At 54.2% G+C, this 22,052-nt stretch overlaps 1 protein-coding gene across 15 annotated transcripts in view; it reads left to right on the top strand.

The window, feature by feature from the left end:
* CACNA1B (calcium voltage-gated channel subunit alpha1 B) overlaps nucleotides 1-22,052 on the top strand; it is a 237,163-nt gene that overhangs the window by 111,815 nt on the left and 103,296 nt on the right. For 9 of the 15 annotated variants that reach the window (XR_004263942.1, XM_032261876.1, XM_032261879.1 and 6 more), the window contains exons 16-21: nucleotides 4,265-4,382; nucleotides 7,478-7,545; nucleotides 10,990-11,096; nucleotides 14,879-14,941; nucleotides 19,018-19,818; nucleotides 20,933-21,150. Coding sequence is in view for 14 of the 15 variants with exons in the window: in XM_032261876.1 (XP_032117767.1) it covers nucleotides 4,265-4,382; nucleotides 7,478-7,545; nucleotides 10,990-11,096; nucleotides 14,879-14,941; nucleotides 19,018-19,818; nucleotides 20,933-21,150 (1,375 nt within the window). In the remaining variant the exon portion in view is untranslated. The remainder of the gene's footprint in view (nucleotides 1-4,264; nucleotides 4,383-7,477; nucleotides 7,546-10,989; nucleotides 11,097-14,878; nucleotides 14,942-19,017; nucleotides 19,819-20,932; nucleotides 21,151-22,052) is intronic. The other 6 variants (XM_032261880.1, XM_032261882.1, XM_032261885.1 and 3 more) reach the window with 2 other exon arrangements.

Raw genomic sequence — 22,052 nt, 5'->3', positions numbered from 1 at the left:
CTACTCAGGAGGTGGGAGGTTGCAGTAAGATCACTTTTCTGCACTCCAGCCTGGGCAACAGAGCAAAAGTCTATCTCAAAAAAATAATAATAATAATAATTGCTGTCTTACAGAACACAACTTTGGTATTTAAATAAACAGGCACTGTTAATAAAAAGTCATTTAATATCTTCTCCATATTTGTAAGTTAAAGGATTTGGGGTAAAGAAGAAATCAGAAATCACAATGGCCATTACAGAATATTTAGAACTGAACAATATCAAAACTTGTAAGAGGAACCTAAAACAATACTTCAAATTTATAATCTTAATGCAGCTATCAGAAAAAAAGGATAAAAAATAAACAAATACTCTTAAAAAAGAAAAAAAAGAGTCTTGCTGTGTCACCCAGGCTGGAGTGCATTGTTGTAATCATGGCTCACTGCAGCCTCGAACTGGGTTCAAGTGGTCCTCCCACCTCAGTCTCCCAAGTAGTTGGGAGAATAGACACACACCACCATGACTAATTATTTCTATTTTTTGTAGAGGTATGGTCTCACTGTGTTGCCCAGGCTGGTCTCAAACTTACTGTGCTCAAGCAGTCCTCCCACCTCAGCCTTCCAAAATGCTGTTATTGCAGGCATAAGCCACAGAGCCTGGCTTAGCAAGTACTCATATGAAGAATCTAGAAGAAGGAATAATAAACCAAAGAAAAGTTGAAAGCAGGTGATGCTAAGAGCAGACATTTGTGATGCAGGTCACTGAAATACCAAGATAACAAGCACGTTCTTAAGGAGACTCATGAAGGAGATAATTGTACAGTGACTGACCAAGGAAAAAATGCACAAATAAAAAATGTAATCCCAAAGGGACTCATAACTACAGGAAAAGGAGATTTTTTTTTTTTTAATCTCAAAAGAATATTATGGCAACTTTATGCTATGAGATTTGAAAGGTTAGATGAAACGTGCATTTTTATAGGAAGACATAAATTAGCTCAAAAAGATTTATTTAAAACCTGAACATTTCATAACAATAAAATAAATTTAGCCGATAGTCAGAGCTCTCTTACCATCTTTCGGCCTCCTGCCTGGGGCCCAGTCAGTTATAAGGTGATTTTTACCAAGCCTTCCAGGAAGAAATAACTGTTTGACTCAGGCAATTTCAGAGAAGGGAAGAAATCATTTCAGGAGGCTAGTACAACCTTGACACCAAACCCATGCAAGGATGGTTTAGGACAAAATGCAGACCAGAATGCAAGTTCCATGGGGCAGGGCATTTGTTTTGTCCACTGACCATCCTAAGCACCTGAATATTGCCCAACATGGCAGGCATTCTAATATCTGCCCAGTAAAAGGAGATTCATTGGGATCTCATGGCATAGAGTTGCCATAATATTCTTCTGTAATTTAAAAAATCTCTTTTTCTGATAATTATGACCCTTTTTTGTGTTATAATTTTTATTTGTGCTTTTTTCCCCCTTGGTCAGTGTTGCTATACAATTAACTACTTTATGAGTCTCCTTAACAACATGCTTTTTTATGGTCTTGTTATTTTGGTGTTTTATTTATCTGCATCACAAATGTCTGCAAATCTAAAACAAAATATTCAAAAATTAAATTAGCTGCGTATATTAAAAAAGAATGGTGTAGCTAAACTGTGTTCATTCTAGTAATCAAGAAATTGTCAGTATAATTCCTAACCTCTATAGGTTAAAAGAGAACATATGTCATAGATGCAGAAAAGTGAAACATTGATAAAAGTCAACTCTCATTCACAATAAAAAAGTTATACTAAGAATTGACAGGAGTCAAAAAAATCAGGTAAAGAGTGTCTACCAAAAACCTACAGCCAAGATGGGTGATAGTTAATGGATATGAGTTTCTTTTTTTGAGGGGATGAAAATGTTTTAAAATTCACTGTGATAATACTGACACATATTTGTGAATATACTAAAAACTATTGAATTATACACTTTAAATGGGTGAATTCTATCCCAATAAAGCTGTTATTTAAAAGAGACTACACACAGGTATAGCAAGGATTATAGATAATAGTGAAAGAAGTATTGTTAAAAGAAAAATAAGGATGCCTAGTGTTCACGCAGTCGAAGCTAACGTAGAAAGGAAAAGGAAAGAAAGACTGGAAAGGAATAGAACTATTACTATATGCAAATGACGTCATTATTTGCTATAGAAAATCCTAGGTAATATGTTAGATATAATAAGAGAATTCACCAATGTTGCTGAACACAGGATAAATGTACAAAAACATAGCTTTTCTTTATAATAGTATTATTCAATTAGAAGATTCAGTTTAAAAGAAAGGTCTCATTCACGGTAGTAACAAAACTTCCAGGTACCCAGAAATAAATCTCAGTAAAAGTTTGCAAGAATTTTGTTGGAATAATTACAAATACTTGGGAAGCTGAGGTGTGAGGATCAACTGAACCTGGAAAGCAGAGGTTGCAGTGAGCCCAGTGTACTCCAATCTGGGCAACAGAACAAGACCTTGTCTTAAAAAAAAAAAAAGAAAAAAAAAAAGAGAAACCTCAAAATTGTAATATTGAATGAAAACAGCAAGTTGAAGGATGACGTGTAGTCTGGTACCTTCCTGGGTGTGGTGTTTAGCACATATACTGTATTCTGTTTATGCATATGCATATGTGTTAGATGTGTCCTGGAACTCTGAAGACTTGGTTCCATTCATGCAACAAAGGACTATTGTCCACAATATACAAGGAACTCAACAGCAAAAAAACAATCTCATTTAAAAGTGGGCATAGGTTCTGAATAGACATTTCTCAGAAGAAGACATACAATTGGCCAACGGATGTATGAAAAAATACTCAACATCACTAATCATTAGGGAAAGACAAATCCAAACCACAGTGAGGTGTCATCTCACCCATTTGGGATGGCTATTATCAAAAAGACAAAAAATAACAAATGTTGGCAAGGATATGGAGAGAAATGAACTCTCTCACACCGTTGATGGGAATGTAAATCAATCTAGCCATTCTGGGAAACAGTGTGGAGGCTCCTCAAGAAACAAAATCTACAACTACTACAGGATCCAGCAATCCCACTGCTGGGTGTTTATCCAAAGGAAAGGAAATTGGAACACCGAAGCCGTGCCTGCCTCCTCGTGCTGATGGCAGCAGTATTTACAATAGCAAAGATACAGGATCAGCTAAAGTGTCTGTCAGCAGATGAAAGGGCACAGAAAATGTGGTACACGTATAACGGAGTACTGTTTAGCCACACAGATAATGAAATCCTGTCATTTGCCACAACATGGATTCAAGTGGAGGTCATTAAGTGAAATAAGCCAGGCAGAGAAGGACAAACTTCACATGTTCTCACTCAGATGTGGGAGCAAAATGTCGATCTCCTGGAGGGAGAGGATAGAATGATGGCTACCAGAAGCTGGGAAGGCTGTGGGAAGAAGGGATGAAGAGAGGCTGGTTAAGGGAAACAAACACAGATAGAGGAGCGAGTCCTAGTGTCTGAGAGCACAGTAGGGTGACTATAGCTAACAATATATTGTCTGTTTCAAAATAATCAGAAGAGAAGATTTGTGATATTCCCAACACAATACTAAATCTTTGAGGTGGTGGATATGCTGAATACCTTATCCTTATTTGATCATTATTCCTTGTATGCATATATCAAAATATAAGTACCCTAAAATATGTACAAATTTCCATTTAGGGTGGGGGACACGATGCTTATTATTTTATTTTCTTGTATGTTTCCAAAAAGTAGAAAACAGACATGGGTTTGCTACTGTTACAAGGGTTGCTTTTAGCCAGGCTGTGAGGCTGGACCCACCAAGTGGAGTGGCAGGAACTGAGAGCGTAAGGCCCTGCTTCTGCTGGGTGGCCAGGTGCAGCCCAGTCTCCTCCGAACCTCGGCTTCCTCGACTGCAGCACAGTGACGTGGATGGCACTGCTTCGTCCCTCCGTGCCTGAGCTCACTGCTGCCCTCCTCGGCTCTGCCCACCTCCTCCTGCTGGGAGCTCCCTTTTCATTTCTGGCTGAAATCCCAGAGCATATTAATCTTTTAAGACCCAGTTTTGCAGTCATGTGCTTCTGGAAGCTTTTCTGGAGGACTCTGCGATGCCCAGACCTTTGGAAGCAGCACCATCTAAAGACCTGGATGTGCGTGTGTGGACATGGTGGTGCGCGTGGACATGGCGGTGTGCATGCATCCATGTGGGTTGGGGTGTGTGTGGGGGGGGAGGCAGCCATGGGGGGTTGCCTTGTGTTCTCTCCATCCTCACAGATCCTGACGGGAGAGGACTGGAATGCAGTGATGTATCACGGGATCGAATCGCAAGGCGGCGTCAGCAAAGGCATGTTCTCGTCCTTTTACTTCATTGTCCTGACACTGTTTGGAAACTGTATCCTTCTGTGGGGTGGGGCAGAGGGTGGTCAGTGTTTGGCCCTCCTTTTCCCCATGGCCACCATGTGGATTCCTCCAGGAGGACTGGGGGCCATGATCGTGAGAGGTGCATTCTCAGAGTTGAGTGTAGATGGAGAACGTTCTGCAGGTGGCCTGAGCGCAGGGGTCTGGAGGCTGTGGGGCTCAGCTTGAGGGAGCATGAGCTGCTGCATGTGGGGTGTATCCAGAGGTGGGGGGGTGCAGCCAGCAACAGTCTCAGGACGGACTCTGAGCAGCAGTCAGGGAGCCTCACGCTCAGGGCGGGTGGGTTTTCTTTTTCACACTGATCTAATTGCCTACTTGGGTTTTGGCACTGGACTTCAAAGAACAACCCTTCCCCCTACTGATACCGTCCCCCTTGCAGAGAAATGTAAGGAAAGGTTTTCTGTAGAGGATGACAATTGGGTTATTTCAGGACCTTGAGTCAGAGGGTGGGTCTGTGGGGGTCAGGACGAGCCCAGCAGCCAGTGGTGAGCTCTGCCTCAGCCAGGGACCATGATGGGGAGAGGGCTGGGGCCAAGGAAGATCTGGAGGGACAACTGCAGCATTCGTAGGGCAGGCAGGGTTAAGGGCTGTGACAGGCAGTGTGAGTGCAGGTGCCCCCACTCACTGGGAGGGAAATCCAGGCCTCGGAGAAGTGTCTCTGGTTCTCAAAGTCACCTGGGCATCACAGTCCCCTGAGGGATAGGAAGCCTGGATTCCAGCCATAGCCCAGGGTGGCAGAGGCAGTGGGGCTGGGCTGGGGCCTGAAAATGTGCATTCTCACAGGCTGCCCGGGGAGCTGGTGTTGCTGGCCTGGGGAGAAGTAATTTGAGAACCACTGTGGCAGAACACCCTGTAATGCCCTGAGGAGCTGGAGACAATATCTCACAGTTGACCTCCTCTCCCTGCTTCTCCCCCGACCTCACACACGACGGCCACCACATGCCTGGCCACTCCATCCGGTCTGTCTGTCCTCGTCTCTCTGCCTCACTGGTGCCAGTGCCTTCAGTGCCCTTGCACACCTCACCACCTTGTCCTGTCTCCATCTCCCTAGGTCCTCATTCCTTGCTCCACCTCTCCCAGGTTGGCCCAGCAGAGGCTCCTGTCTCAGCCTTGTTAGTCATGGGGTAGTCCTTAGGCTGCAGCTCAGGTCCTGGACCTCCCTGGGAAGCTGAGTGTGAGCCTAGGAGGGGCTCCAGGGAGCCTCCAGTGTCTGCTTTGGAGATGGGTGGCCGTGGGGCTGGCACCAGAGGCACCAAAGAAAGGCAGCCATGGTCGTCAGAGAGGGATAGAGGCCTCAGACAGGACAGCTGGTGTCCAGAAGGAGGTGCCCTGTCTCGAGACAGAGCGGTGGCCAGTGGCTTGCAACAGCTGAGTCTGACCCGGACACTCAATGCCAGGCACGCTGGCCATGAGTGTCCCCTTCCCTGTCTACTCACCATCACTCCTGCAACACCCATGTGGCCCTCTGGTTGGGTCCCAAGGGGCATGGCCCTTGGTCCTGCTTTCTGGGCATGGAAAGGCCTCTGAGGGTGTCAGTGGCTGTGGCTGGTGCCTGGAGGTGTCAGCCTGTCCTCAGGGTCCTATCCTGTAGGCTCTGCTGGAGCCCTGCGTGGACTCAACCTGTGAGGTTCTGCCCTGGGGAATGGGCTCCCTTGAGCCTCAGGAAGGGGGCACCTGTACATCCAGGGTCATTGTTGTTTGCCTCATACAGAGCCAGCTTCTACTCGGCCTGGCACAGTCCAGCACACAGGGAGAGTGGCTGCAGCCTGGGTGGGGTGAGTTGTGCAGGCCTGTAGTGAAATGGGCTCAATCACGTGGAGTGCACGGTTCTAACGGGGGCAGCTTCCTCTCCTGCAGATGCTGTGGGGCATTTGGCAGTGTCTGAGTCACTTTTGGTTGTCAGCACTAACGGGGAGGGGCTGCTGGCCTCAAGCAGATGGAGGCCAGGGGTGCTGCCTGGCATCCCATAGGGGATTGCCCAGCCCCAAATGTCAGCAGGGCCTGGGCTGAGAAACCTGGAGTGATAAGATGGCCAGGATCTACAGGGGTAGATCCAAGTCACAGCTGGGGTCCTGACTGTGTTGGGGTGGTTCTGGGAAATTGTGCAGGGGCAGGGAGATGAGCATTTGGGGAAAGGCAGTGTTTATTTTGCAAAGGAAAACATCGTGACTTAGGTCAGTGACTGGACAAGGGCCTCGTCCCATAAGCTTCAAGGAGGAGGCCATGCACCCCAGGCGGTACCTGTGCCAGGACCTGGGGTGGGTGCTCCCTTTGGGCCTTGGTTTCTTCATTTCTAAAAGGTGAGGCGGCACCTCACACAGTGCTCCTGGGGGGTCAGTTCAGGGAGGGATGCAGTCCCAGGAACCAGATCATGCCATCTGCCATGTTTGTGGCCTGACATGATGCCTGTGATCTCGAGGGGGGACACTGCAAGGGAGCGGCCCCAAGATACCATGCGGGCACAGGAAGTGGAAAAGGAGGGGAGGTAGCAGTAGGTGGTATCTGTGGGCCTAGGACCTGGAGCCTGGCATGTGCTGGCCATGGGTGGGTTTGCGTGCTCGTGGTCTGTCTTAGGTGGCCTCTGCTCGTAGGACCCAGAAGGCAGTGGAGCCCCACCTGGAGTCTGTGGAGCAGGAGCTGTTTGTGGGGAGGCTTCTTGTGCTGGCTGGGGCTCTGGAGACGGGAGCAGAGCAGGCACACCATGGGCCCTCTTTAGGAGGCAGAGGCAGAGGCAGATGGCTCCAGAACAGCCTCTGAGCTTTGCGCCTACACAGTCAGCCGGAAAGAGCTGGGTAGGAGAAAGAGGTTCAGGGAGGCATTAGGAAGGCTGGGTGATGGGAGGTGGAGTGAAGGCGGGATTGGCAGAGAGGCTGGAGGTGAGGAGGCAACAGGGCTGGAGGGCCTACTGGCTGGGCTGGAGTGCATCTGGGGATGGGGCCTGGCGGAGCTGGTAGGAGCCAAGGGAAGGAGGCTGGAGGCTGGTTGGGATCTGGGGAGATGGAGGAAGCCGCAGTGTGGCTTTGGGGCCATGTGGGGCAGAGGTTCTCTTCCTCAGCTGGACCCAACTAGATACTCTGCTGAATGTCTTCCTGGCCATTGCTGTGGACAACCTGGCCAATGCCCAGGAGCTGACTAAGGTAAGTAGGGACAGGGAATTGTTGGTTGGTGTCAGCCTATATCACTTGGATGTGGCTGCAGTCAGGAGGAGGCTGGGTCCTGGGTTAGGGCCTCGTGTGTCCCCTGTCCAGGAGCATCTCCTTGAGTCCTGGCGGGCAGAGGTTAATGTGCTACTCAGGGGCTTGAGGCTGGAGCTGAGGTTGAGGGGAGAGCCAGAGCCCTGAAGGCAGATGGACAGGCAGGCTCTCAGAGAAGCCAGCACTGGGAAGAACAGCCTGAATGGCAGGGTGTGCTGGGAGCAGGAGGGGCCTGAGCAGGAGTGACAGCTGGTGGCCCTGTCCCAACACAGCTGTATCACAGTGGGACAGCTGCTGCTTCAGCCAGTGCCCAGCAGGTGCCATTCAGTATCCCTCTCATCTCTGAGCCCTGCAGGGGATGTGATTGTACATGTCTCCCTCTGTGGTATCCCTCCTGATGACACAGCCCCCGCCTGGTCACGCTTCCCTCAGCCCTGGGCACTTGTGGTTGGGCCACCTGCCGTCTCAGTCTCAGGCTTGTGCGCTGACTCAAGCCCCAGCTCCTGGCAGAGGGGATGCTGCCTTTTGGTTTGGCGTGAACCACGCTGCAAATGTCCCGCGTGCATGTTGTGTACGTCAGCATGTACCTGTGTGGGCGCTGTTCTGTGTGTGTGTGTGTGTCACTGTGTGCCCCCTTCTGCCTGTGCACCATCCTGGACAGGTGCACAGGTGCCTGTGTACACCTGTGCACGTCTAGGGGTCTGACACATTTTGGCACTCCAGTCCAGTGTCTCTCAATGCCTTCCCTGTTCTGGGCTGAGAGAGACAGGTTCAGGACTTCTGTCCACAGGCAGCAGAGATGCAGGTGTACCACAGAGCTTCTCCAAGAGTGTATGCTGTGTCCACAGGGAGCAGAGATGCATGTGTGCCATGGAGCTTTTCCAAGAGTGTGTGCTGCATAGGTGTCCCTGCTCCCTCCAGTCAGCTCTCCGGCATGGTCCATGCAGTGCCAGCTGCAGCCTGGGCCTCCCTTTGCTTCTGCTCAGCCGTCTTACTCCCATGTGTCCAGACCTGGGTCATGGCTGTGCCTGGGGGCCTGGATTTCTCCCTGGCGCTCTGGTCTCTAGCTTCTACCTGTTCCTCTCTTCAGTCTGGGCCACCTGGGTTGGGGGAGCCCAAGCACCCACAGAGCCCTCCTTGGTGCCAGGGTTGCCTTGGGGCCCAGGGCCCCTGCTGTCCTGGGTGGGTTGCACTGGGGTGCTGGGGCCCCACTGTCTCACTGGGTTCTATTGCGAGGGAGGATGCATGGAGGAAGCCATGTCCTTGGGGCCTTGTGTCCTCATACATGTACCCTCATTGGTGGCCGCCTTTTATGTAACTGGCCTAATTTAGGAATTTCTTCTCTGAGAATTGGGGCCACTGGAGGCCTGTCTGTCTGGCTGTGGGGCATTTTTCTGTACTGGCCGAGAGCCCCAAAGGTTATGACTCCACTATCCCCTTCCTTTATACTACCACAAATGTATTGCAACACTGTGTAGTTTTTGAAGTGGGGATAAACTTGAATTTGTTTGTAGACTTTCCAGGGGACGTCAGAACACTCCCTGGAGTGACTGGCAAAGTCCCTGCTCCAGAGGGCTGGGAAGCTGGATGGAGCTGGATCCTTGAGGAGGGACCTGGGTGTGGGTGTTTCACACTGGGTCTGGCTTTGCCTCCTCTGGGCTTGAGGTTTAAAGATCTGTTCTCTGTGGAGGAAAGTTTGCAGGCAGCTAACAGGGGACTTCTTTTTTGCGAGTGTTGTGCCCCGAAAGCAGATTCAAGGACATTTTAGGGAATATTGTGAATGCTAGCTCCCAGGGGAGCCAGGTGGGCCTGGGCTTTGGGATTTTGAGGAAACAGTGGTGGCCCCAGCTCTTTAGATGGACAACATGGAAGTAGTAGCCTCCTTTCTGGGGCCTGTGGCCTCAGCCCAGAACTACTGATCTGAAACCCAGGTGCAGAGGGTGTTTGTCTTGTTCAGTGACTTGGGGTCAGGGCCAGAGGTTTGCTAAATGTCCATTCCCCTTCCCAGGCTACGGGCAGAGGAAACTGTTTGCACCTGCCTGCACACAGGCACATAAGCCCAGCCATGAGGGCAGGAGCCATGTGAAGCTCAGGGCCAGGCACTGCAAGTGGTCACCTAGGATTGGGGGAGACAGGGAGGGGCTTCTCACAGCTGCAGCTAGGGACACAGGGACAGACATGATCTTCTGGGTCTAGGTAGAAAAACTCGAAGGTGGTACATGGCCCCACTGGACACCCTCGTTGTGGTAGTGCTTGTGGGCAATGCTGGGCCTCTTGCCCTTGCTCTTGGCTTTGTTCAAGTGTGACAGATGCTCCTGGGAGGACAGGTGGGACAAAAGGAGGGACAGATTTGCATTTCGATGGGCAACTTTGAGGTGCCAGGGTACAAACAAGCTGAAGGCTGGGCGCGGTAGGTCATACCTGTACTTTCAGCACTTTGGGAGGCTGAGGTGGGAGGATCACTTGAGCCTAGGAGTTTAAGACCAGTCTGGGTAATATAATGAGACCCTGTCTCTTAAAAAAAAAAAAAAATATCAGCCTGGGCGTAATGGCTCACGCCTGTAATCCCAACACTTTGGGAAGCTGAAGCGGGCAGATTGCCTGAGGTCAGGAGTTTGAGACCAGCCTGGGCAACATGGTGAAACCCCATCTCTACTAAAAATACAGAAGTCAGCCGGGTGTTTTGGCATGCACCTGTAATCCCAGCTACTAGGGAGGCTGAGGCAGGAGAATCACTTGAACCTGGGAGGTGGAGGTTGCAGTGAGCCAAGATCGTGCCACTGAACTCCAGCCTGGGTGACAGAGCAAGACTCCATCTAAAAAAAAATAAAAATTAAAAATAAAAATTAGCCAGGCATGATGACACGTGCCTGTAGTCCTAGCTGCATCAGAGGCTGAGGTAAGATGATCACTTAGGCCTGGAAGGTTGAGGCTGCAGTGACCTGAGATTGTGCCACTGCCCTCCAGCCTGGGTGATAGAGTGAGACTCTGTCTCTAAAAAAACAAAAAACAAAACAAACAGCAATGTCCAGGCAGTGGCCAGGTATGTGGGCTGGAGCTTGGAGTAGGGTCAGGATAGCACAGAAGTGGGGCCGTCACCTGTGAGTTCCAGGGAGATAGCACAAGCAAGAGGACACCGAGGCAGGAACCCTAGCGACCATCACCTTTGAGTCTCAGACCCAGAAAGGGAGGCCCTGGAGAGCACCAGAGAGAGTTTCTGTGGAATGGGTCGTGGAGGTCTGTGTTAACTCGGGCTAGCTGCCTGTCTCCACTGGACAAGGCAGCACTATGTATGTATTTTTTGAAGCCCCCAAAGGAAGAGCTGATGGTGTTGAAAGTGTCTGCAACACTGTGAGGGGAACTGGAGATTTCTCTTTGCTCCAACAGGATGAAGAGGAGATGGAAGAAGCGGCCAATCAGAAGCTTGCTCTGCAGAAGGCCAAAGAAGTGGCCGAAGTCAGCCCCATGTCTGCCGCGAACATTTCTATTGCTGCGTAAGGCTCCTGGGAGCAGATCGTGGGGTGGCAGTGGGGCTGCTGCAGGGTCCCATGGCTGGGACCTCCCCAGGGCACCCCTTCCAGAGGCTTCCTCTGAGGTCCCCTAGCCTTGGCTGGTGAGGACACAGCCCCTCCCTGGAACTGGGATGAGAGGGAATGGCTCCCTCCCTGCAGGAACCTTGGAGCAAAGGGCTCACTGGGGGCTCCAGAGCTTTTTCTCAGTGTGAGCAGGGCCAGGGGTGGCCAGGCCCAGCCCTCACATTATGGTGGGATTGTCTCTGCCATGATCTTTACTCCCTGGATGGCCTCAGGGTGGTTGCAAGCCCCGTCAGTAAATTGATTTTATGCACAGCTTTTCAGAAATGTATTTTATGAGCCAAGAGATTCTAGGTGATACCTGAGCAGCGTGAGAGACTTAACTGCAGTTTCCAAAAACGTCTCTTAAGTGTTTGGTATTAGGACAGAGTTTAGAGGAAGTTATTGTGGTGAAAACTGCTCATTCCACAGAAGCACGTTTGGAGGTGTTAGGGGCTTTAGAGTTTGGGCAAAGAGTCCAGCCCAGGGCTCAAGGCTGCAGTGAGCTGAGCTGTGGGGAGGTCAGTCCCGAGGAAGGGAGGCAGGAAAGTCTGGCCCATGGCCTGGTCCCAGGGTGGGCCACAGAGTGCAGAGATGCCCCTACTGGAAGCTTGTTCTCTGGGCCCAGCTGAGTTTAGCTCTGGGGCTGTTAGCTCCATCTGGCTGCACACCCAACCCCCACACACCTCCCATTCCCTGTGCTGATGGGTGGGCCCCTGCTCTTCAGCTGGCTGCCTGCCCTGCCAGGGACACAGCACAGGGCTGGGCACAACCACAGGTACATCTGTAGCGACATGTGTCTGCACTGCTGTGTAAGCATTTTGGCATGTGGATGAGCGTGCTAGGTGTATGTGTGTGCACTTGAGAGTTGCACAGAGAGCATGTGTGTGAGTGCATGTGCTGAGTGAGTGTGTGCACACCCATACCAGCCCTGATCCTGCCTGGACATCACCAGGAAGATGGTGTTTGTGGAGAGCCTGTCTCTAAGCCTAGTAGAAAGTACTGGTATTTGGGGCAGAAGCAGCTAGAAGAGGTTGTAGCCCGCCAGGGGCTCAGGCAGGGATGGGAGGGGCCTTCAGGGGAGCCTGGCAGCTGTGGACACAGTGGCCATCACGCAGAAGCCGGGGCTCAGTCCTCAGTTGTATAATTTTGATCTTTCCTTGTCTTGGCTAATTCAGTTATTTGGTCCATTAGTTATTTAGTCCATTTAGTTTGGCTGCTTGGTCTGGAGGTTGCTGCCAGGCTCTGTGAGCTCTGCTGGTGGCTGGTCTACAGTAGAGGGGCAAGTGGTGTGCTCAGCTCCTGGCCTCGTGTAGGCCTCGGGTGATTCTCTTTAGGACTTGCCTTCTCTGCTGTCCCTAGAGGTCAGCACTTGTCCCTTGGCCCCTGCTGCCTGCCAGACCTGCCTCCTCCTGGGGGCATGGGAGGGTCTCCACTCCCATCCATGCTGAGACCTTGAAGAAGAGGCTACCAGGGCCCTGGGCAGTCATGGAGAGTGAGTCAGGCTGCCTGAAAAGGAGGGCTGGACACTTCCTTATCTGTTGCTCTGTCCCTGGTTTGGAGACACTGCTATGCAGGAACAAGGCTGTAGACGGGCATCCTTGGGCACAGGGTACATCGACATCAGCTGTTGGCCTGAGCACCATGATGATTCCTACATGAGGAAAGAGCTTCTTTTCTCCTGGGGGACCCCTAGGTGTTGTGCCTCTTGGTGGGTCCGGAGCCAGGCATCAGGTCCGGTGCCAGCATCCTAAACTCAAGCAGGCTGCAGCCCTCACATGTGGCAAGGGGCGGCGAGCCCAAGCCAGCCCAAGGCGTCCAGGCCTCAGCCCCTGTGTTCCCCACCTGGGATGCAGCTGGGGGCCCTCATCCTCTGGCGTGTCCTCAGCCCACTGGCTAGACCTGACAGCCAGTCTGATTCCACCACAAGAGACCCTGCAGGAATCAACCTTCAGGGGATTCCTTCAAGGAGGGCCCTGCACCTGACGAGGCCTGGCCCCGCTGCTGCTGTTTGCATGCCTGTGTTGTGTTGAGACCTCCTAGGGCTGAAAGCTGTCTGTCATCTGTCCTCGTCTGCTTCCTGTTCTCCTGGTGGGATGAGCAGCAGCACCTCCTCCTGCCCTGCACTCATTTCTAGCACCCTGAGCTGCTGGGCTGGGCGAGAGCAGTGCCCTTGAGTACCTTTTGCCCTGCTGCTGCCCCCCACAGCTGTGCTGCGTGGCCTGCAGAGCAGGGGCACTGCTGGGTTTGGTGCCCTGGGGTGACCTTGGTATTTGAGAGACTCTCAGTGATGCTCCGTATGGCTTGACACAGATGGTGCCTGAATCTACCTCAGAAGGGCGCCCTAGCGTGTGGCCTGCGTTACGTGTCCTGGGCCTCAGGTGACAGCTGCTTGAAGGGATTCTAAGCCTGGTGACATCTTCTGGTTTTCTGCTGGGTCACCCTCATCCTCATGTGGATTTCTGAACACTGGCATCCTGCAGAGTCACACACACATACACTCACAAACACACAGGCACACACATAGTCACACAGACTCACACGTACACACACGCAGGCACTCACAGTCACACATACACTCACATGTACATACACATACAAACACCGACACACACATAGTCACCCAGAATCACACATACACATTCACACACAGGCATACAGTCACACAGGCACAGATATACCCACAGAAGCATTTACACAGACTGACACACTCACAGACACACCCTCACAACACACACAGTCTCACATGCATAGTTATGATCATCCCACACTCTCCATCACATGCACACACAACCACACACATTCATACACACAGTCTCGCACAGCCAGTCTGATTCCACCACACTCATCACTCAGTGTCACACTCACACTCCCTCTCACACACACATGCCTGTTTACACCAGAGCCTGTGGGCAAGTGAGCTGCTTTTACTGCCTCACAAAGGCACAGAGACCTTGGCCTTGAGAAACAGGAGCTGGAGTCCACTTGGCCCTTCTGCGGGAAGTTAATTGGAGGGAAGTGGCTGTAAAGGGAGCTTTGGTTTCTTTCTGTTGGTTTTGGAAAAGCCTTCGAAAGTCACTTGGAAATGGCTGGAGCTGCACCCAAAGAGAAGGTGGATTACGGTGTAGCTTGATTTGCCCTGGAGGCGTCCTGGTGGCCTGGAAGCGCCTGGATTGCAGCCTGGGGAGCCCTGGGGCAGGAACCAGAGTGGGGCCCAAGTGCTCGCCGGGAAGGCAGGTGGGTCCGGCAACGGGGCCCAGGCGGCATCTCCGGAAAGGGCACCCTTGCCTCCTTTGTTAGCCTGCACTGCCCCATCTCAAGGGCCAGGAGACTATGTGGTGGTGCGGGACTGTTTGGAGCTGCAGGAAAATCGCTGTTGGCCCCTTCCAGTCCCATTGCTTGTCCTGGGCAGTGTGTGCTGAGCCATGAGGGATGGGCCCCGAGCTAATAGCTTCTGTCTTCCAGGCATTACAGGGTTTGCTGTCTCTCTTCAGCCTTACTTTTCTGCATGTGTGGAACTTGTTCTCAATTTCTCTTTCACCCCGAGGTCTCGGCCGGTGCCCGTCTGACGGATGTGTCCGCGGCCTCCTGTCCAGATGCACACGGCAGCCCGCGCCTACACTGGCGTGGCCCTCGGTGTCACTGGTTCTCTCGGAACTCTCTGGTGTTCTCACTTCTGTCTGTTCTGTTTTTTGCATGTGCAGTTTTGTAAAGCAAGCTCGAGGTACTGTATCTCGCAGCTCATCTGTCTCCAGCGTGAACTCACCGTGAGTTGCTCTGCTATGATATTCCATCCATGGCTTCATGATAACTACATGCAAACTCCTTCCTTCCACTCCTAACTCTGCTTTCTCACCACAAGTCATTCGCTTCATGGGGCAGCTCCAGGCCAGCCTTCCGTGGCCTGAGTGGGGAATGGTGGGCTTGCTCCCTGATGTCCTCAGGTCCTGCCATGGGGTCAGACCCTCTGCGCTCAGCCCCTCCTCCTTTCCCTCCTGGTCTCTGTCTTTTTGTCTGCTGACTGTTGTGTGCGGTCACTCTGGTGTCTCGAGCGTGTTTCTGCTTCTCCTGAGTGGACTGGGCGCCATGGGCTCGGGTCTCCTTATGGTTCTTGTGCGGTCAGGGCCCTGTGAGCAGGCAGCAGCAGGGAGTGCTCTTTAGGGGTTCACTGGGAACGTTTATGGGTCCTTCCAGCCCCCTTACTTGGGAGGAACTGTGTTTGTGATTCTCAGGAAGTCCTTGTTCTAGTAAGAGCAGAAAGCTGGAGCTTACAGTAGATCAACCAGGGCCCAAGGCAGAGCTGTGGAAACCCCAGCGTAGCCCTCCAGGGGTGACTGGCAAGGCTCCCCTTGGGCAGCTTCTTACGGGGAAGTGCTCATGGATGGGTGGGCCACAGGGGCTTCCCCTGGAGGGCAAGGCCAGGCCCTGCAAGTGAGGGGTCCCTGAAGTGGTCAGGTGCAGGTACGCCACCTGGCACCTGCTGGTCATGGCCAGGTGTCCTGTCTGTGTCCTGATGCAGGTGAGGCCCCCACTGCCCTGCCCCATGCTTCCTTGCTGGCAGCCAACATGGAGCTGGGCTCAGTCTTCCCACGAACACTGCTGGCTGAAAAAGATGCAGATGGTGACTGTGCTCGGTGGCTCACGCCCATAATCCTAGCACTTTGGGAGGCTGAGGCGGGTGGATCGCCCAAGCTCAGGAGTTCGAGACCACCTTGGGCAACATGTCTCTACTAAAATACAAAAAATTAGCCGGGAGTGGTGGCATGGGCTTGGGAGGCAGAGGCAGGAGAACTGATTGAACCTGGGGGGGTGGAGGTTGCAGTGATCTGAGATTGCACCACTGCACTCCAGCCTGGGTGACAGAGTGAGACTCTGTCTCCAAAAAAAGATGCAGATGGCAGGTATCCATGGTGTTACACCAGGGCTGCTTTATGTTGTCAACAGTTAAGGGTTGTCTGAGCCCAGAGACCTCAAAGCAGGGCCACAGAGCCCCTCGAGGCCACTTCCAAGTCCTGCAGTTGCCCACAGTACCTGGGCGAGTGTGGCTGAGCCGTCCCCCACAGCACCTGGGCCAAGTGTGGCTGAGCTGTCCCCCACAGCACGTGCCTCTGCTCTGCCACAGCACCTGGCTGAGCGTGGCTGAGCTGTCCTCCCTGGAACAGCTGGGTTGTGCCTACCAGCTGAGGCCAGGACACAGTGCGGAGGGCAGTCGTCCATATGACCTCCTTGAAGAGCCCTTTTAAACCAGGACTTTGCCTGGATTAGAGTCACCAGCCACACTGGTGTGGACAGGTTGGTGTGGATACGTGCCAGGTAGAGCAAGGACAGAGACAGAGGCTGGGGAAATGCAGGCTGACTCAGACACCATGCAGAGGCCCAGCACACAGATTCAGAGACCTAGGGGATACTTCCAGAGAGGAACTTGGTGGTGCTGGCCGAGTGGGAGCAGATGCAGATAGTCTCTGGTGATACTAGGGCTGAGAGTGGCAGATAGGCCCAGAAGGAGCAGGCCAGGTGAGCTTCAGTGGGCTGCAGTGGGGTGGGCAGGTGACCCTGGCGTGGGCTGCTCAGCATCTTGCTCTTCCTGGGTAGTGATGGGGGAGCCTGCTAGCCCGACAGCGACCTCAGTCCAGCAGACAGCCTGGCCTCTCCCTGCTTCAGGTGTTTTCCTGCGTAAGACGGAGGTGCACCTGAATGAATGCAAGGGTGAGGGCGGAGCTATGTGGTCTGGAGCCCACCCCACCTTCACACAGACCCTGTGCCTCTGCATGTACCCCATGATCCTCACTGCCTGTCTTTTCTGAACTGCAATGCTGGTCCCCAAGAGTCATGGCTTCATCATAGTAGGCCACCGTGCTGACCAAGGGGCTCAGAGCCCAGGCCCCCCTCGGGCGCTGGAGTGGACTGGGATGCTTGAGGCGGTGAACAGCCTCCGCCCTCACAGGGCTCCTCTGCCTGATGCACGCCCTCGTAGCTGCCGTCTGTTTGATACCACTCAGCACTGTTGGCAGTAGAGCCCTTTTGTCTTGGTCCCAGCTGGGGTTGGTGTATCCTCTATGGGTCAGTTGCAGGGCACCCTTGGGAGCAGGGGCAGCACAGTTTCAGTGTATCAGGGGATACAGGTCAGGGCCCGGGGCTTCCATCGAGGCTAGGGGTCAGCAGACAGCCCCTACAGGTAGCCCTGCCTGCCCCTACCCCACCCAAGCTCTCAGGTGAGACAGACACCACACTTCTGCTTTCATTTGTGCAAGGTGCTGCCCCTGGAAATTGCTCCCATTGCAGCCTGTACTTCTACAAAGGGGCGGGATTTATTGTCCACCTGCCTTGCGTGGGCCGGCTGCGGGGACTGGGCTTTCCCACACTTGGCTGCCCTGTCTTTGCAGGTCAGAGTGGTGCTCAGCCACCCAGGGCCCCAGAGCTGGTACCTGCTGGCCTGGGCCTCTGCAGGCTGTGTTTGTACCCTGTGCTATTAGTGCAGCGGCCAAGGACTTTTGTCTTCTTTAGAAATGTTTTTCCTTTTTGCCCTTGCCTGTGTCTGATCCTGACTCGCTGTGGGGACCCTGAGTAAGTAACAACTCTATAGGCTCAGTATCTTCATCTGTGAAACACAGACAAGAGTAGCACCTGATTCTTGAGGTTGTTAGGACTGGATGAAGTGGGCAGTGTCCCGAGCACCACGTGGCAGTTACAGGAGACAGATGCCACGGCCCTCACTGTTGGTGCCTTGGAGGCTCCAGGGCAGGCCTATGGCTTCAGATGAGGTTTCTCCTTGGCGACGGTGGGGCTTAGTATTGGGCTAATAAGACCTTAGACAAAGGTGGTCTTAGTCAGCAGAAGTACCAGAATGCAAAGGGCTTCTCATGCGCTCTGGGCTATGGAGCCCCATGTGTGATGCGTGAATAGAGGAGGTGCCTGGGCCCATAACATTGAAGTAGGGGTCAAGGCCTTTGGTAGTCCCTGCAGTGAGGGCCGAGCCTAGACCACTGGCCATCCCTGGTGCTAGACTAGACCACTGGCCATCCCTGGTGCTAGAGGGCTCTGAGGACCATGTTCTGGCTCTGTGCCCAGTGGAGGGAGGGGGTCTCCATGGAGTCGGGAGAGAAGAGGGCATTGGTGACTACGGGAGGGGGCATTTCCAGCTTCAGACCTGACTTCTGGGCTCCTGGTCACTGAGCCAGGAGCAACTGTGGGGCTGCGGCTGACCACCTCCGAGACTGGCAGAGACCCTGCATTTGCTCCTGAGAGGACCAGGTGCACCCTTGGCTACTGTCTGCTCTGCCCCAGCACCTGCCTCCTGGGTTCCCTGGCAAACAGCCTTTTCACCTGGCTGGTGGCCTGCCTCCTGTAGGTGGCGATGGAGAAGCGGCTGCGTGTCCCGCCCTTCCTGTAGCAGCTCTGCTGGTGCTGGAGCAGGGGCCAGCTCCACAGGGAGACTGCAGGGCCTGCCTGACCCCCATCTCTCCATCTGCCGTGCCCTTTTGGAACGTGCCCTTCCCTCCCGCGGTGGCCTTTCTGGCCAGCCGCCCACCCACCTGCTTGGCCTGTCTGGTGCATTCCCACTGTCCTGTACCTCTCTGCCCCCTTGAGCCCCCCAGGGTCCTCCTGACAGGCTGGTGCTGTCACCTTGTGGGTCCCGTGGGACGCCGTGGGGAGCTGGACTGAATTCTGTTCCCTTGGACTTTGCCCACCTGATACGCGTCCCCTGAGTGGTGTGGGGGCTCCCGCGGCCGTGCCTCCCACCTCCCCGCGCCATTGCTCCATCGCTGTGTGTCCATTGTGGCCTCCCTGGAGAGCAGCGGGCGGGTGGCCGGCGGGGCCGCACTCACTGCCAGTCTCCCCACAGCAGGCAGCAGAACTCGGCCAAGGCGCGCTCGGTGTGGGAGCAGCGGGCCAGCCAGCTACGGCTGCAGAACCTGCGGGCCAGCTGCGAGGCGCTGTACAGCGAGATGGACCCCGAGGAGAGGCTGCGCTTTGCCACCACGCGCCACCTGCGGCCTGACATGAAGACGCACCTGGACCGGCCGCTGGTGGTGGAGCTCGGCCGAGAGGGCGCGCGGGGGACCGTGGGAGGCAAGGCCCGGCCGGAGGCTGCAGAGGGACCCGAGGGCGCCGACCCGCCGCGCAGGCATCACCGGCACCGCGACAAGGACAGGGGCCCCGCGGCAGGGGACCAGGACGGAGCAGAGGCCCCAAAGGTGGAGAGTGGGGAGCCCGGCGCCCGGGAGGAGCGGCCGCGGCCGCACCGCATCCACAGCAAGGAGGCCGCGGGGCCCCCCGAAGCGCGGAGCGAGCGCGGCCGAGGCCCGGGCCCCGAGGGCGGCCGGCGGCACCATCGGCGCGGCTCCCCGGAGGAGGTGGCCGAGCGGGAGCCCCGACGCCACCGCACGCACCGGCACCAGGACCCGGGCAAGGAGGGCACCGGGGCCAAGGGTGAGCGGCGTGCGCGTCACCGCGGAGGCCCCCGAACGGGGCCGCGGGAAGCGGAGAGCGGGGAGGAGCCGGCGCGGCGGCACCGAGCCCGGCACAAGGCGCCACCTGCGCACGAGGCTGCGGAGAAGGAGGCCGCGGAGAAGGAGGCCGCAGAGAAGGAGGCCGAGATCGTGGAAGCCGACAAGGAGAAGGAGCTCCGGAACCACCAGCCTCGGTGAGTCCGCAGCTGGGCGGTGTCGGGTAGGGAGGGGTTGGCCCGGACGATGCGGGCCCCAGCGCTGGCTGCAGGGATGGGATCCACGGGCGGAGGCTGCAGCCGTGGCCCTGCTGCCCTGTCCGGGGCCGTCCGGGCTGGGGTCTCCGCGTGCCATTCAGGTGGGGTGGTGACAATCCTGCCTTGCAGGGTTGACCTGTAAAAGGCTTGGCAGGGCATGTGTCCTCTGTGAACACCAGCTGTTATTTAAGAAGGGTGGGCTTAAAGGGGAATTGTTGCAACTGGTTTGGAAAGAACAAAGTGGCCCAGAGAGAAGAGAAAGTCGGGGATTGCTGTGGAGGAAGGAGAGGCAGGAGGGCCCAAGGGAAGCCTGAGCAGGCCAGTGGGCTGGGCGCAGAGCAGGGTGTGGGGGCCAGGCTGTGTGATCATGTCAGAGAGGACCCCAGCTAGCCCAACTTGCTCCCTGGGACAGGACTAACTGACTCTGTGAGGGGCTTGGGGTAACAGTGGCCCAGCGGCCAAGACCAGCAGTTGCCAGGTACTCAGTGGCCACAAACCAGACAGAACACTGGCTGCTGGAGGCCCCAGCCCAGACACCACACTTTGTGTGTTAGTGGGTCAGCTCCATCCCTGCCGTTTAGACTAAAGACCTGGAGGTGTATAGGGTGATTAAAGAAGCAGGCAGAACGCCAGAGTAGCAGAGCAGGTAGTCCTAGGGTTAGTTGGTCTGCATAGAGGTTTAAGGGTTTTGGTTGATAGGATTTTGGTTATGTACGTTATTTATTTATTTATTTATTTATTTTTTTTGGAAACAGAGTTGCACTGTTGCCCAGGGTGGAATGCAGTGGCGCAGTCATGGCTCACTACAGCCTGGACTTCCCAGGCTGAAGCAGTCCTCCTACCTCAGCCTTCCCAGACTGAATAGCTGGGACTACAGGCATGTGTCACCATGTCTGGCTAATTTTTCAATTTCTGTAGAGATGGAGTTTCCCTATATTCCCCATGCTGGTCTTGAACTCCTGTGCTCAAGTGATCCTCCTGCCCTGGCCTCCCAGTGCTGAGATCACAGGCGTGAGCTACCGCACCCAGGCCTGATGTACATTCTTGATTGCAGGGAGCCACACTGTGACCTAGAGACCAGTGGGACGGTGACTGTGGGCCCTGTGCACACACTGCCCAGCACCTGTCTCCAGAAGGTAGAGGAACAGCCAGAGGATGCAGACAATCAGCGGAACGTCACTCGGATGGGCAGTCAGCCCCCAGACTCAAGCACTGTTGTACACATCCCAGTGATGCTGACGGGCCCTCCCGGGGAAGCCACGGTTGTTCCCAGTGAGTATCTCCCTGTGCCAGTGGGGTAGGGTCCATCTTGTACAGGTCCAGTGACCCCCATTCTCTCCTGCTCCACAGCAGGCACTGGGGACCCAGTGTGCCCCTGTGACTTGTTCTCCTGGCTGGAAAGACAGCCCTTTGCTGTCAGCATCTGCCCCTTGATGTCCTGTTGATTTCTAGTGCCCCAGAGATGACTGAGGTTGAGCCCCATTCTCCTTCCTTCCCAAATTATTTGCATGTTGCCAGCTAAGTGTCAGGTGCTATGTTAGAGTGCTGAGAGCACAGCAGGAGAGAGACAGTCTTGTCAGGAAGACAGGCCACAAAACAGGCACAACTCTTGGTGGTTGTACAAAAGCTGCTGAGGACTCTCTCCACAGCCTTGACTGGGGCTGAGAGTGAGGGGGTGCGGAGGAGGGGGCTCTCCGCTGGCGTGTGCCCACTTGTTCATGGGCCTGTGCAGTCCCTGTTCTGAGGCTGCTCCCAGGCCGTTGTTTGAGCTGCCTTCTTTCCTCCCCTTGCTCACTCACATGCTCGTGACATCCTGAGTGAGCAGTGATTCCATGCCTACCTGTGTGCAGGCCCTGAGGGCACAGGGGGACCTGTCTTCAAGCCAGTCTAATAGAGAGAGACCCGCAGTTGACACATATAGGCCCCTCACATGGTGGAGAAGGTGCATGGGCATTTCATAGGCATCAAGGAGGACCCCTCCTTTCTTAAGTACAGAGAAAAAAGGGGGAGAAGAGAGGCCATAGAAACAGGACCCACACGAATGCCAGGGAAAGCATTTAGGTCTTAAGGAGACCAGATGGACTAATGAGGTGCCACCACATGTGGGCCCATGTTTGTAGACACATCCACACACACAGATGTGCGTGTGCCCGTGTCTGCAGTTGCATCTCCAC

The sequence above is a fragment of the Sapajus apella genome, unplaced genomic scaffold, assembly GCF_009761245.1.
Source record: "Sapajus apella isolate SASKATOON/1434 unplaced genomic scaffold, GSC_monkey_1.0 scaffold126, whole genome shotgun sequence".
NCBI classification, from domain to species: Eukaryota; Metazoa; Chordata; class Mammalia; order Primates; family Cebidae; genus Sapajus; species Sapajus apella.
This window is presented reverse-complemented; position numbering and strand designations above follow the sequence as displayed.